This window comes from Fonsecaea nubica, assembly GCF_001646965.1.
Source record: "Fonsecaea nubica strain CBS 269.64 chromosome Unknown Scaff58, whole genome shotgun sequence".
NCBI classification, from domain to species: domain Eukaryota; kingdom Fungi; phylum Ascomycota; class Eurotiomycetes; order Chaetothyriales; family Herpotrichiellaceae; genus Fonsecaea; species Fonsecaea nubica.
In genome coordinates this window covers 71556-86518 of record NW_019173731.1, presented here as the reverse complement: position 1 = coordinate 86518, position 14963 = coordinate 71556, and the positions used below count along the sequence as shown (strand labels likewise).

The window sequence follows — 14963 nt, the reverse complement described above, 5'->3', positions numbered from 1 at the left end:
TACAAGTATTGATATCAGCAGCAGCAACAACAGCAACAGCCGGGTTATTGGCAAGTCAGCGAGATTTTTGAAACAATAGTGGACGGACTTTCCCCCTTTCTCTTTCACTTGGCCAAGAGGTGCGTGCGTGCGCGGCAAACCCTTGATAACGAGGGATGTCACGAGAAACAAGGCTGTCGTTCATCCCATCTTGCGTACTACCGACCTACCGTGCCTACCTAGGGTTGGGGTGGGATCAGGGAGGACCACCACCTTGACTCAGGCCTGCATACCTAGTTGGTCCGCGAATTTGGGCCTCTGGGACATGGAGGAGTCATAAAGAAAGAAAGGGGCTTTCTGTGGCTCGTTCTCCCCCCTTCATCCTTGTCTCTCCTCGGCTCGGCTGCGCCTTTTCGATCTGCGCGCCCCTTGCCTTGTTCCTTGTTCGTTTTTCTTCCGGACGAAGCACAGTTCGGGGGGTTGGTAGGGAAAAAAAATATATATATATATATGTATGTATACATATACATACAGATGTGCCTCTAATCCTTTCTAGAAATCCAGAAGCCACCATGCAACCACACAAAGGAGGAGGGAAGGGGAGTCGGCGGTATTGACGTATGTGCTTGCTTGCTTGACCGACTGACCGATAGACTTAGAACCCGATATCCCTGGCCGGGGCGCCGCAGGAGGAATCGAAATCTGCCTTGCACTATGCCTCGCATATGGTGCCTCGCAAAGATTTTTTCACAGCCTCGCCCTGACGGCGGCCTGCGCCGAGTCCTTGGCCGCCCACTCTCGTATCAGTTTCCGTTGGATCTTCCCGCTGGGACTTTTGGGGACCTCGTCGATGAAGAAGACCCCGCCGGTGAGGTGCTTGTGCTTGGCCACCCGGCCCTGCAGCCACTGCGCGAGAGCGGCCGCGGAGACTTTCCCCCGGAAGGGGTCTTTCAGGACCACGTACGCGCGCGGGGCCTCGTCGCCGTCGTCGCTGAGCTTGACGCCCACGACGGCCGAGTCGGCCACGGCCTCGTGCTCCAGCAGCGCGGCTTCGAGCTCGGCCGGCGCGACTTGCAGGCCCTTGACCTTGATGAGTTCCTTCTTGCGGTCCACGATCCAGTACAGGCCCTGCGCGTTCCGGATGGCGACGTCACCCGTGCGGAGGAAGCCGTCCGCGTCGAACAGCGCGCGCGTCGCCTCCTCGTTGCGCCAGTAGCCCTGGCAGATGTTGGGGCCGCGTACGTGGATCTCGCCACGCTCACCCACAGGAACCTCGGCGCCGGTGTCGTCCAGCAGTTTCATCTCGCAGTTCGGGTCGATGTAGCCGACGCTGCCGCTGCGGTCGTCCCGTCCGCCCGGCATGTGCAGCGCCGAGCACGTCACCTCGGTCATGCCCCAGGTCTGCACGACGCGGCCGCCCTGCAGCTTCGCCGTGACTTCGTTCTGCAGTTCCTGGCTCAGCGGCGCCGCCCCACAGAGGATGTTGCGCAGCGAGCTGATGTCGTAGCGCTCCGTCTCGGGCCGCTTGGCCAGCATCACCAGCACGGGCGGCGCCGTCTGGAGGTGCGTGATGGCGTGCGTCTGGATGTGTCGGAGGAACTCGGTGTAGTGGAACTGCGCCATGATGTAGACGGGCGACAGCGTCTTGAGCGCCGCGAGAATCGTCCACAGCTGCCCGTAGGCGTGGGATAGGGGCAAGAATCCCAGCCAGCGCTCTTGCGGTCGCGTGGTCGGCGTGTACGGCTGTTCGAGATCCCGCATGTAGATCGACTGGGACACGTTGGCGATCAGGTTGGTGTGGCTGATCCGGACGCCCTTGGGGAGGCCGGTCGTCCTGAAAATCATCCCAAGTCAGTTCATCCTCGAAAAGAGGTTTAGTAACTATGTCGATCTTGAATGCATGCATGCATGCAACGGAGTTGCTATGCTTACCCAGAAGAGTAATTGAGCACGGCTGTGGTGTTTCTCGCCTCGTCCCCATTCAGCCGTCTCCACTGCCACTTTTGAGCGTCCTCGACAGAAGCCAGGATGGAGCGGAAATCACGAATCCCCTCGGTCTCCGGTTGAGGTTCTTGGTCGAAAAGAAAGATTCTGGATTTCGACAAGCCCGCATTTTTGGCTGCCGCGAGAGCCACGGCGAGATGTCTCGGGTGGACGAGGAATATCTCGGTGCCGGTGTTTTGCAGCTGAGTTGTCGCTTCTGTGGGATGCCATTTTGTCAGTCATTTTCATAATTCTGCAAAAAACAAGAGAATGGTATAACTACACCAAATGAACAATAAAGGGGGGTGGAGTTGGGTTTGGATTTGAGTGAGCGAGCCATGGAAAATGTGGGTTTTAGTGCGTACCATGCACACCGAAACTTATACTGCAGCCGCTGAATATGCCCCCTGCGGCGATGGCGGCCAGATAGACAACAGGGACGAACACATGGTTCGGGGTGAACATCATGATGGTGAACCCGGTCCTGGACGACTCCCCTGTCCGTCCACCCACCCCGAGAATCCGCTGGAACCCGAGCGCCAGGCGCTTGACCCACACGAGCGTCTCGGCCGGCGACAGCGCATGTCGAGAAGGCTCGTCGGCAGAGATGTACAGAGGTTGTGTCGAAGGCTTTGCGTCAGGGGGGAAGAGGTACGTCAGGAGATCCGTGGGGGGGATGGTGATCGAAAAGGGAGATTTCTGAGGCATCTCGGCTTCGAGGAAGCACCTACGAGTCGCTCGATTTTCTGGTCGTGATGATTCTCCTTGGCTGGTACGAGTTGTGACCCAGACTTTATCGTGTGCGGCACCAACACCAACACCAAAACCTTGGACGAGAAGCTGCGAGCATTCGAAAAGAGCTCGAGATACATCAAAACATGATTACAGCTGAAAAGAACCACCACTACTACTGTCCCACCGCCTCCAGAGCTGGTGGTACATTTCCGGTGGCATTTTTTTCTGAGAGCTGCTCTTCTCCCCGTCTCCGCAGTCTTTGAATTCCTCCCCCAAATCTCTCTCAAAGGAAAGGCAGATCAAAAGTGAGAAAATAGATCTACAACCGCGGAACTCGGCGCGCCTCTCCAATTGGGACTCTCTGACTCTCCCGGAGAAAAGGCGGGATTTCTTTCTCGGGTGGGGGAATCAGCGGGGAGATGCCGGGGGATTTAGAGCATCTCCAACGAGCATATCTCGGTACCGAATACTTGGCACTTATTATATCATACTGTGCATTCTGTGTGGTATATTTCGAGACGAAGAGATTCAGAGAAGTCGCTTTGCCGCCGATTGTTGTGAAGTCTACAGAAAGGACCTATTGTCAACATGTCAGCAAGCACGGACACCAACACTGTCGAAGCACCTCGCCAGGGCCAGCTTCAGGGCAAGGTTGCTTTGGTAACAGGAGCGGGCATGGGCTTTGGATCGGGTATATACTGCCTTTGACCCCCTATATTTTTGGATATACCCTTTGACGTTGGCTTACTTCTATGCGGCGTGTAGCCATAACCAAAAAGTTCCATCGAGAAGGCGCCAAAATTGTCGCCGTGGACATCAGCCCTGCACTCTCGGACAGCGTGGTCGAGGCTTACCCGGACGGCAGTGTCGTGCCCGTCATCGGCGACGTCTCCAAGGCCGACACGTGGAACAAGGCCCTTGAGACGGCGTTGGACAAGTTCGGCAAGCTCGACATCGTCGTCAACAACGCCGGAGTCATCTACGACAACACGCCGAGCCACGAGGTCGAGGAGGAAGAATTCGACCGTCTCATGCGCATCAACGTCAAGTCCCTCTTCTGGAGCTGCAAGGTCATTGTCCCGTATCTCCAGAAACGCGGAGAAGGCGGCAACTTTGTCAACCTGTCGAGCACGGGGGCCTCGAGACCGAGACCCGGTGTGACATGGTATTCGACGACAAAGGGCGCCGTGAGTATAATGACCAAGAGCTTGGGCGTGGAATACGCCCCCAACAAGATCCGATTCAATGCCATCCTCCCCGCCCTGGGAGAAACTGCAATGTGAGTCCACCATCCACTGCACGGCGCGATGTTGAAGAACAGGAGTCAAAGAAAAATCAGTTGTGTGGATATCTTACTGATGTGTATTGTGCGACTTTGGCAGGCTGCCCAAGGTTCTAGGGAAACCAGACACGGCGGAGAATCGCGCTCCCATTCTAGCCTCCATCCCTCTCGGAAGGTTTACAGAGGGCACAGACGTGGCCAACGCCGCCAGTTTCCTCGCGAGTGATGACGCTTCCTTCATTACTGGTATATGCATGGAGGTCGATGGGGGGAGGTGTATATGAGTCTTGAAGTTCCGGAAAGGCCCTCCTCCAGATTCTCTGAGGGATCGGTAATATATCTTGTGAAGTGTCTTCATACATACGGCCAATGATCATCAGTTTCAACCCAGGTTCTAGTCTTCCTGTCAATGGGAGTAGGCTACGTCATACTCAGCCGTTATCATGAGAGAGTCCAGCAGCGCTCGAGGCGGTACATACAAAAGGGCCGTGAAAGAAGTTTTCTGTGGACGCCGAGATCTATCTACACCTAGTCTAGAGTATACCTTGGGATCGTGCAACGCAGCAGATATATGAGAGAGGTAGAGGGAAGAAGGTCCGGAAGCTATAAAGTGTAGAAGAGGAGCCACTCTTATAACCCCCCCGGGCATACTAGGCCCCACCGGACATGGTGACGGGCTTTATGACTATCTCTGGAGTTAGTTAGCTCTATACCCCAATCGTATACGTGAACGTGCTAAGCAGAGGCTGCCTAATGTCTCGTATGGGGATCCAAGAACATAGAGCTAGGCTTGTTTAGGCGCAACGCGCACTTTTGGCTCGTACAGCTTCGAAGTCAACTTGGAGAGTGCGCAATCTGACTGCATACTAGTATGTACTACGTAGTATGAGTGAGTGGCTATAGGCTCTTCAGCTCGGGTAGACTGCAGTATATTCTCGGTTCTTCGGCGTGGTCCGTTTAAACCTGCTGGGTTGGATCTACCATTGCTCCTTCACAGGAGCATAAAGTGCTGGAGCTATCGTTTTTTCGCACGAACGTAGAGCTAGCTAGCCAGATGATTCTTATCTATTTTGTATGCGTCAGATGGCCGTCACCGTCAGGCCTTTAAGGTCATGTGGCTCTCTCCACCGCCGAAGGACTTGGACAAAGTCGTCAAACCCTCGCGCCCAAGCGCCCAGTCTCGCCAGTTTCCGCTGGGATTCAACTCCCTCGGCGGCGATGCGCAGAGCCTCTCCCTCGCCGTTGAAGTAGCTCGGTGGACACTGGGCCATCGTTGCATAGACGTACGCACCAGCGGCGATTTGCTGCGTCCAATCTTCTTCTGCCTCGGCGGTGGTTTCGACGACAAAAGGATATTTTGTCTTCGAGGCAGCCTCGTTGAGTTGTGATTTGGCCTTGGCGGCGGCATCGACGAGAATGGAGGCGATATGCTCGGACAAATAGTCCATGATCACTGTGATGTTGGGAGTGAGTCCGATTTGAGTCAGTCCAATGAAGAACATGTTGGGAAACCCGTGGCTCTGGACACCATGGAGCGTGGCAGCTCCACGTCGCCATTTGTCGTTCAGCGACAGACCGTCCCGGCCGTAGATCTCCATGTGAGCGCGACTTGCAGGGCTCGTGTTCAGCGCGACCTCGTAGCCGGTGCTGAACACGAGAAGATCGACTTGGTACTCTTCTCCTCGGAACACCAGTCCATTCTCCGAGAAACTATCCACCCCACGGCCGTCAGTGTCAACAAGGGTGACGTTGGGCAGGTTGAAGGTGTCGAGGTACTCGTCGTGAAAGCATGGGCGTTTGCACCATCCGGGATACCAGGCCTTGAGCTTCTCTGCCGTGGCTTTATCTTTGACGATTTCGTCGACTCGGGCCCGGATCTTTTCTTGTCTCTGGACGTCTATCTCGTTCATCCTTGCGACGTAAGAGGGAACATCCTCTGCCGTCCGCGGCACATTCGGTCCACCCGTGAGGCTCGAGTAGGTAGGGAATTTCGTCCAAGCGTCCGCGACCATGTCGACTTCTGGTCGAGGTGTTGCGTTGGCGAGAAAGGCGCAGAAATTCATCATCCTCTCCCTCTGCCAGCCGGGTTTTCTGCGCACCTCCTTCTCGAACCAAGCTCTGTCGGTCTCGGACTGGCCGCGCACGTCCACCGCCGAAGGAGTTCGCTGGAAGACGTACAAGTGCTTGGCCCACCGTGCTAGGTGAGGTATGGCTTGCACGGCAGTCGCGCCGGTGCCAATGATGGCGACTCGTTTGTCCTTCAGGTTAACGAGCTGAGGATCAAGTTCGGATCCGCCAGTATAGTCCCAGTCCCAGCGGGACGTGTGAAAGGCCTTTGGTCTGAACTTGTCCAGGCCCGGTATCCTGGGAATCTTCGGCCAGTTGAGATTGCCACCGGCCGCGATGGTCAAGCGCGACTGGACATTCAGAAATCCTTCGTGTCCCTTTCGCGTGGATTGGAGCTTGGTGGTCCACTCTTTTGTGACTTCATTCCATGCCGTGCTGATGACTTTTACCTGGAATAGAGTCTTGTCCAAGAGATTGAAATGTTGCGCCACGGCCCTGGCATGCTCTCTCAGCTCGGTGCCGTAGGAATACTTGTTCTTTGGCATGTAATCAAGCTCTTCCAGGAGCGGCAGGTAGATGTGGCTTTCCACGTCGCACATGAGGCCCGGGTAGCGGTTATACCACCAGACTCCCCCATAGCCTCCTGCAGCGTCTACCATGCGGATGTCGTTGACGTCTACTCCCGACTGGATGAGTCGAGCCGCAACCAGCAACCCTCCGTATCCTGCCCCGAGAATCAGAATCTCGCAGCGTGAACCATCCGTGACGGAATTCACACCAGGGTCGTCAGTGACCTCTCTAGCCCAGATGTCTTCCGAGAAGTTGCGATAGACGTCTGACGTGGCAAGGTCGATAAACTGAGCATTCCCGTCCGACCTGAAACGTTTCTTACTCTCGGTCGCGTACTTTTGCAGCCTGGCATCGACATCAGAAGTTGCCGGATGGCCATTCTCGCGTTGAAGCTCTGTCGTTGTTGTTGCGACCACTGATTTGGGTTTGACATCCTCTTGGGGGAAGTTGACGGGCAAAAAGACCTCTGTCATTGTGAATTCGGATTAGCTCTAACAGGGGGCAGAGAGTAAGGAAAAAGAGTCGATGGCTGTGCTGTGCTGTGTTCCTGCCTACCTGTGCGGTGTTTTGGAACCTGTAAAGCCTTGTTTTTAATAGACCTGGATGTCGGCCGAGGTATGGTCCCTGAGTGGCTGTTGCGAGTTCTGGCGACCCACCGAGGTTTGGCGCATGCGTCCCGGCAGCGAAGACACCGTGAAACCTTTCAGTATGTAGCACAAGTTGCACAATACGGTCAACCTCGGTGTCTTAATTGTTGCACATTGCGCGCTTTCGCTACCTGTCAGGTGAGGCCAGGTTGTCGTGCCACACACCGAAGGGAGTTCGGGGGAAACGTCTATGTGCAGCGAATCAAGAGTCAACAGACCCACCTTGAGACCCACTTCTCACATTTCCTCTTTGGGTGCAGTGTTGTATCGCAATCTAATATGAGTTACTGGTACCGTTGCTTCAATGCAGTGCAGAAATGAGAGCGCTTCGCCTAATGAATATTTGTGAAAAGCCAGGAAACTCCTGCGAGATGAAGTGGTATTTGTGACAGACCCTTTCCCAGAACCGTATGTGATCATTGAAACACTCAGCACGGGAGTAGAGGTGACTCTTTGTCTAGGTGCTGATATCATGGTCTGCAGGACAGGCTATACTTTAATTATTACGGCCAACTGAAAGTTGATAGCAATTAACTCTGACCAGAGTCCGCGTGCAAGGTGTAAAGATTCCCTCTGTTCATATCGACTCGCCCATTTGTCATATTACACGTATCTCACATCATATTCCTCAGTTCAGAGACGGAGCCATTCCCCCCCAACGCTTGACCACAGCTCAATCTATCCTTCGTGGCCCCACATTCTCTCCATCCCCGGGGTCGGCGAAATTCAATATGTCTGGTGAACCCATGAATGTGTTGGTCTCAAAATCCCACCCAGGCTCGTACCTAAGATTGGTATTGTAAGTCTTTCAAGTTACGTACAAAATCTCAAGAGCAGTTTTCACGAGCTCACGGATGTTCACCTGGGTGCAAAGAACTTACTGGCATACCGACTCTTGAAAGGCCATGGATGACATGCCATCGTCAGGGGGAAACAAAAAGTCCTCGGTGAAGAGTGAGATAATCTCAGTGTCCGAGGGGTCTGTTGACTGATTGCGGCGTTCGCTAAAGACGTCTTCGACTGAGACAGACGTTGAAGGCTCTTGGTCTTGCATCGAGGAGCTCATCGGCCCGCCGTGCTGCCGGACGGTGCCGGAACTGCTGGCCTTGTCCTTCAATTTGCGAACTGCCTCGCAAAAGATTTTATGGGTCATGCTGGCGTGCCAGAATGTTTTGCCCATTTCAGCCATGATTGTCATACAGACCTCCAGTTGATAGGCGCTCATCTGTTTTCCCAGCCCTTGTGAAGATACGGAACCGTACAAATGCATCTGCATGGCGGGGACAATCGCCGTAACCCTAGTATTGACGCAATTAGCAGGTGTTTCGGCGGCTGAATCTGGCGGAGAGAGAGCTGCGCCTACAAGATAGAGTGAGCACGGTCCACAAGACCGGCTTGACTGAGGTTCGTCAAGATCATAGTCACTGCGGATGCGGCGGTATAGATCTTGTTCAGGATTGTCGGACGCCACACCTTGAACTGATCCGGCGTCAGGTCGGAAGGAGAGGCAAAGAGGTACGGCCGGTACAGTGCTATATAGACGGAACTGTCAAAGACCGGAAGCCATTAGTCATTGCAGCGAACGCCAATTCAAAGATCGAGGCGGAGTTGGTAGGGGCTTACTGCTCGATGACTTGTACTTGGTAAGACACGAGCTGCACCACCGGGTCTTCGTCATCGGCCACCCCTTCCAGAGACATCTGTGAGCACTTCAGAACCCTTTCTCGATCGTTTAGAATTTCGCTCGTGGATGCCTTGGCTCGATTTGGCTTATAATGTGTTAGATGAATGCAGTCCAGAGTAGCACTCAGATGTAATATCTTGAGCCAGCAGCGGGCAAGGGCTCGAGTTCCGTTGGGTAGATAGAACCGCGTCTGAGGGGTGTCGTTCCTTCCACAAAGTAGCATGATGTCGTCGACACTAGGCATGGGAACATTACAATCCTGAAGGTGGATGCGCATAGGCCGTCCCATCCCAAACGAGATCCACGTCTCCCGAAAGTAACAGGACCACCAGATGAGCCTCCACAAAACATGCTGTGTCTGTGGTAAGCTTGAGGTCCTGGAAGACGGATTCTGCGTATCTTGGTGTATGCCAATAGAATGACAGAGGCTGATGGCGATGCCAATCCAGTACCAATTTCCTGTGCGGTCTTCGGAGTCATTGAACCAATATGCGAGAAGAATGGTGGACTGGATCAAGATAGTCTTGTCGGTCTCATACTCGAAATTGTACAGGGACTAGGCGGAGACGAGCCGTCAGTACAATGATACTAAGAAGACTGGATCTGACAACAAAGAGATGCCTTGAACAACCTTGGCTCGCTGGTATAGGTCATGCTTCATTGCTTTGCGTGATGGATAGCCAGCTTCACGCACAAGCTCGGGGTCCGCAAACTGGACATAGTTAGTACAGACTTGACACCGGTAAAGGGGTAGAGGACTGGTCTTACACTAGCGGCTGCAAAAAGCATACTCCATAATAGAAGTAGGTGCACTTGTTGCGCAGACTTTTGGTGATACTGAGTGAGGATGGTATGTGCATCCACAACAGGGAGGAAGGGGTGCACGTAGTGGAAGTAGTGTTGCAAGAGCTTGTTAGAGACACTCGAGACCGGTAATGAGAAACAGCCTTTCGCTTTCAAAAAGGCCAAGTCATCGGGGGGCAGAGCGCGTGCGGCAGCGCGAGGAACCAGGTAGTGATGCTGATGCTCTGACTGACAGACATCCATCACAAAGCTCAGGACGTGCGGCTCTCCTATTGTACATGCACTATATTAGGTGATACTCTCAAAGAGGACAGCGATACTAACTCACCAAGATAGAGCGGCAGGGCGGACTGCGCCCGGCGGTTATTCATAGCATCGGTATAGGCTGCTCCGTTGTAACCTTCGTCGCATTCCTGGGCTGGCGTGGCGGCCCCCGGAAGACTTGTGCCATCGGATGTCTCGACGTTACTTCCAGGTACCTCTGAGGGCGATGTATCAGTACCTGTGGATGGCCGTGGAGGCTGAATTGTTTGGTACGACTGCTCTGAGACCTTCCGAAGTTCGTCGACGGTGGCATTCTTAGAAATGCCACTTGTCGGCGCGGATATTTCCATGAGATCGGACGTTTCCCCAGTCGATGCAGACTTGTCTGTCGGGACACGCTGCACTCGCCCTCTCCGATGCCTATCAGAGAGTACGTAGTCAGACGCTTGAATTGAAACCGAGGCATATTCAGCCGGTTTTGAAGCCATATCGCAAACCATAGCTGCAAGAGAACTTGGAGGGAGCGAGATAAACGTACCCGCGAGCTTTTGTCGGAGGGACTATGCATTTTCTCCCGTCTTGTCGGCAGTTCCAGCAGGGAGGGCCGAACTGTACAATATTGCAACGAACCTTCCGTCCGTGACAAGACTCACAGGCTACCACTGCACGCCTGCGTGGAAACATAGACCCAGAGGTTGTATCGTTTGGTGGTTGGGTAGCCCGATCAGTCCCAGCAACGGGGTTGGGTGTTGAAGATTGTGCCTCACTATCTTCGAGAGTGCTCATCTTTGAGAAGTCCTTTGGCGATGCTCAGATTAACGGGCTGGGGTTTGCCAGAAGCGGGCCTCAAGCAGAATTCACGCCCAAACATGGACGTTGAAAGCCACGTCAGGTGTGCAAAGTGTTCTCGCTTCTCATCAAGAGTCCCAATCTCAAAGAATTGACTCTACAATTTGGACTGGCGACACTCCCAAGACATCCCGTGCGACCAATACGATCGCTGGCCTTACTGAAGCGAACAGCCCCACGATGTATTGGGTGAGGATCCTTGTCTGGGTTGTTAATGGTGACTTGTATACTGTTCTAGGTCTCCTGCAGGATCCCGCCATCACACCACCGCCCTCGCATGCCCATGGAAGCCAGGACAGGCATAACCAGTCCTCCGCAAGACCCCCGCCCTCCGCAACCCCGCGCCCAAGTCCCTTTCTCTTGAACTCCGAGATGCGATGTCCTCGGTAGAGAAAAAGGTTAATGGGTCTTGGAATGAGGCCCCAGGGGGCGGGGGTGGGGACGGGGGAATTATCAGCCAATCCAAGCAGTTACCGAGGTCTTCAAGACTTCGTTGAAGCTCTTCGACTTCAGAACGGTGTATCACGAGGGTGCTGTTTGTTGGGTCCTTTGTGGCCGAGAACATAGCGATGACGCAGCGTTTGAGCTCTATCCACTGAGTCAGGTCTCGAAGTTTGGCTTTGTCAATGCTCCTTGAGGGCTGGCTCCCCGCGCAATGGATACACGCAGTCTCCTGGGTCCTTTGACTTTGAAAGAACACAAGAACCTCCACCGAGTAAAAGAGTAGGAAGGTCTAGCTGGGGAAGTCAAAGTGATGCGTACTCTTTATCGGGGCTGATCCTAGCAATGGTAGCAACTGGAAGAAACAGTGATTTCCACAACACTTGATTCAAGCTCTTTGGACTCGATGGTGTAGATTTCGTAGGCTGTAGCACCATCACTATTTGGTGATGTGAAAGACACTGTCTATCTGTGGCCCTGGACAAGTTCAATGCCAACACAGCTCACTGAAGCTTTCCAGCAATCCAACGACCAATCTCTGTCACCGTCTCCGTTGCCTCAGGAGCTCGACCAACCATAAAATGGTAGTCGTGCTGCATTTCAGGTGCCACGTGAAGCGTCACGTCAACTCCCACTGCCTTCGCTTTCTCGGCCAACGTAAGTGCATCACTCAGCAGAGTATCCCACCCGCCGGCTGAGACAAAGAGAGGTGGCGCCCCCGTAAAGTCTCCATACAAGGGGTTTGCAAATGGGTTCTTGGGCGATGTCCCCTGGCAATAAAGTGCTGTGGAAGCTGTCGCAAGGCCGGCGAGAGCATCGTGCTCGAAATTGAATTGTCGGGATTCGCCCAGGTTCTCCATGTCAAGCCATGGCGACAAGAGGGCGGCCGCCCCGGGAAATGAAAGTCCCTGTTCCTTCAGCTTCAATAGCAGGGCAGCCGTTAAATTGGCACCTGCAGAGTCTCCTGCTACTGCAATCCGCGACGGCTTAAATCCTTGATCCAGGACCCATTTGTATGTCGAGAGGCAGTCCTCCAACCCCGCTGGAAACGGATCCTCGGGAACAAGTCGATAATCTGGCAAAAGTGCAACACAAGATGCGACTTTGGCTAGATGTCCAGCAAGTTTACGATGACTCGAGGGAGATCCTCCGGTCCCAGCTCCGCCGTGCAAGTAAAGGATGATGTGGGAGGGGTCTGCAGACGATGGTCTGCACCATATAGCTGGTCCAGTCGACCCAGGGCATTGGACTTCTTCGTACGTCACTTCCGTGGGCTCGCTGGCGAGCGATCCGAAAGATTCAATGAATAACCGGCCTTCGCGGGCCGACATATTTGGATTCTCCATCATTCTCTGTCTGGCAAAGCCGAAGACATCAACGATGGCTTGAGACTCGGGCGACATGATGACAGAGTTGAGGAGAGCTTGTAAGGCTAGAAGTGGAATTGAACTTGGTGACTTGTTTCTTCGGACTCACAGAATGGCAGAAATACGACCTTGATATATCATTATTTGTTTTATGCTTGGGTGAACAAGATGGGCTGCCTCGGTGGAGACTCATATCCACCTCGGCCAGTTGTTCTACTGACTCGAACAATGAGAAAAGGGCTCCCGAACCATGTGAACGAGCAATCTTGCCCAGTGCTCGACTCCTGCAAGTCGCTCGGGGCATTTAACCCTAATCCTACTCCAATTGGCTCGCCGGTCAAACTTTGTAGCTCGGTTGGCCTTGCACGACTCCAGATTTGATGCAGCATAAAATGCAGTCATAAACTTGGGCTTGGACATGCCGTGTATTTCTAGGTCGCGTTGTCTAATGGTCAGTGTTCTTTTGGCAGTATTAGTATCACGTTAAGGTATATTGTATATTTTACACGAGATCTGCCACTTTTCAATTCACAGAGCATGGCTTCCGATGGCAACCGAACCGCGTTGGTCACCGGAGGTGGTAAGGGCTAATATTCTTCTCAATGAATCTTAAGCATTGACACTATTCATTGTAGCATCCGGCCTGGGCCTTACTGTCGTAAAGCATTTATTGCAGCATCAGTGGAATGTAACCATCTTCGACTTTGATGCCACCGCGGGGAAACGGGAGGCCACTCGGCTCGGAGAGAAAGTGCTGTTCATCCAGGGCGACGTGACAGACTACCAGAGCCAGGCAAGGGCCTTCCGCGACACGTTTGAGAAATGGGGTCGAATCGACTTAGGTGCGTAGGACCTTGACACTACAAGTAGAGATCCAAACTCACACAGAGTCCCTCCTCAGTCTTTGCCAACGCGGTGAGTTTATTGTCTGCAATCTTTCTCACATCATATCCTGAGGAGTCTAACTGCATTTCAGGGCATATCGGAACGGGAAGAATTCGCATCAGCAGCAGCACAACCAGAGGCGACTGAATCGACTACGCCCGATACATCTGTGATTGACGTTTGTCTCGTAGGGGTTGCATACTCCGCAAAGCTAGCGCTACAATACTTCCGGAAAAGGCCTTCGAGTTATGGAAGGCTCGTGGTCACCAGTATCCAAGCAGGCATATACTCCTCCGACACACACCCGCTGTACAGCGCGGCGAAATTTGGGGTCAGTTAGTCCTTTTTCCGGTACCGTTCGGGACGACTGACTTGCTAGGCCGTTGCACTTGTTCGAGGATTGTCCAAGAGACTGCGGAAATCTGGCGAAAACATCTCCGCCAATGTGATATGCCCCGGGCTCGTGGATACTGCAATGACTGCAGGACCATTCATCGACAACGCTCCAGCGGAGATGATTGTTCCTCCCTCGTTGGTTGTGCAGGTCATCCAAAGCTTTCTTGACGACGAGTCCATCACTGGCCAAGCCGTGGAGATAAGTGGCAGCGAGCTCATCTACCGGACGGATCCCGAGTACGCGAATGCTGCCGCTGAATACGTGCTGGGAGGTGGTTACAGCAAAGACACTTCTCCAGAAGACCTCATCAAGTTCAGTCAAAGGTCGGCACAGCCCAGGGCATGACGATGAGATTCAGGAAGAGCAGGACCATCAGCTCCTTTGGACGAGATGACATGGGAGACTGGTGTACATCTCGACAATGGGGGAGGTAGGTATTTTTGGCCTAGATACATAGCTAGCCTCCACAATGGATTGCTAGAGGCTGTCTCTGCTCGTCAACTATGACCATAAAAATCAGACATGGACAGTACATGGTGTTTTCGAGCTTGCATTGAATTGGCAACGAAAATGCTCCAAAGTACCATTATTAGATCAGTCAGGCGCCTCAGACAGCCAGGTGGGACAAGCAAGCACAGACAAAAGTGTTCGCTGCGGCGAACCAATGAGAACACGCACCTCGGTCCGGGTGTGCGCAGTTACGAGGCAGACAACGGGGTTAGTCAGAATCCTGGGGAAATGTGGAGCCCCAGGATGGTTTCCGTTCGGTCGGGACACTGGAACTCCACATGGTCTGGCCAAGTACTGCATGATATTTTGGCCAGTTACACTTTAACGATGCAGGCAAGCGAGAGATGGCCCTAGACAGTCCCTGATGCCGAGACCGAGGTCGTCTTTCAACACTAGTAGAGACTGCGGCGTCTGTAGCATCGATATATACAGCACTTGAGACGCTGGAAGCTGGCAAAGGTCTGTATGCACCACTCCTCCTCACCCAGGAACTGAATCC

General features: G+C 53.5%; 6 protein-coding genes across 6 annotated transcripts; 2 read left to right on the top strand and 4 right to left on the bottom strand.

Annotated features, from left to right (window-relative positions):
• Positions 1–726: 726 nt before the first annotated feature.
• On the bottom strand, positions 727–2670 carry AYO20_07893 (hypothetical protein; the record flags this gene model as incomplete). Its single annotated transcript, XM_022646177.1, has 3 exons — positions 727–1813; positions 1912–2179; positions 2328–2670. The coding sequence occupies 3 exons, from the start codon at positions 2668–2670 to the stop codon at positions 727–729; spliced, it is 1698 nt and encodes a 565-aa protein (XP_022497835.1).
• A 615-nt stretch (positions 2671–3285) lies between these two features.
• On the top strand, positions 3286–4263 carry AYO20_07892 (hypothetical protein; the record flags this gene model as incomplete). Its single annotated transcript, XM_022646176.1, has 3 exons — positions 3286–3388; positions 3463–3976; positions 4080–4263. The coding sequence occupies 3 exons, from the start codon at positions 3286–3288 to the stop codon at positions 4261–4263; spliced, it is 801 nt and encodes a 266-aa protein (XP_022497834.1).
• Positions 4264–5058: 795 nt separating this feature from the next.
• AYO20_07891 (hypothetical protein) lies at positions 5059–7089 on the bottom strand (the record flags this gene model as incomplete). The annotated part of the gene is made up of 1 exon (XM_022646175.1): positions 5059–7089. One exon carries the CDS (start codon positions 7087–7089, stop codon positions 5059–5061), a length of 2031 nt encoding a protein of 676 aa, XP_022497833.1.
• Positions 7090–7936: 847 nt separating this feature from the next.
• On the bottom strand, positions 7937–10503 carry AYO20_07890 (hypothetical protein; the record flags this gene model as incomplete). Its single annotated transcript, XM_022646174.1, has 7 exons — positions 7937–8048; positions 8145–8561; positions 8627–8809; positions 8887–9503; positions 9579–9659; positions 9716–10020; positions 10080–10503. The coding sequence occupies 7 exons, from the start codon at positions 10501–10503 to the stop codon at positions 7937–7939; spliced, it is 2139 nt and encodes a 712-aa protein (XP_022497832.1).
• A 1305-nt stretch (positions 10504–11808) lies between these two features.
• AYO20_07889 (hypothetical protein) lies at positions 11809–12708 on the bottom strand (the record flags this gene model as incomplete). The annotated part of the gene is made up of 1 exon (XM_022646173.1): positions 11809–12708. The coding sequence occupies one exon, from the start codon at positions 12706–12708 to the stop codon at positions 11809–11811; it is 900 nt and encodes a 299-aa protein (XP_022497831.1).
• A 501-nt stretch (positions 12709–13209) lies between these two features.
• On the top strand, positions 13210–14299 carry AYO20_07888 (hypothetical protein; the record flags this gene model as incomplete). Its single annotated transcript, XM_022646172.1, has 5 exons — positions 13210–13252; positions 13308–13514; positions 13574–13587; positions 13649–13888; positions 13937–14299. 5 exons carry the CDS (start codon positions 13210–13212, stop codon positions 14297–14299), a joined length of 867 nt encoding a protein of 288 aa, XP_022497830.1.
• Positions 14300–14963: the final 664 nt, after the last annotated feature.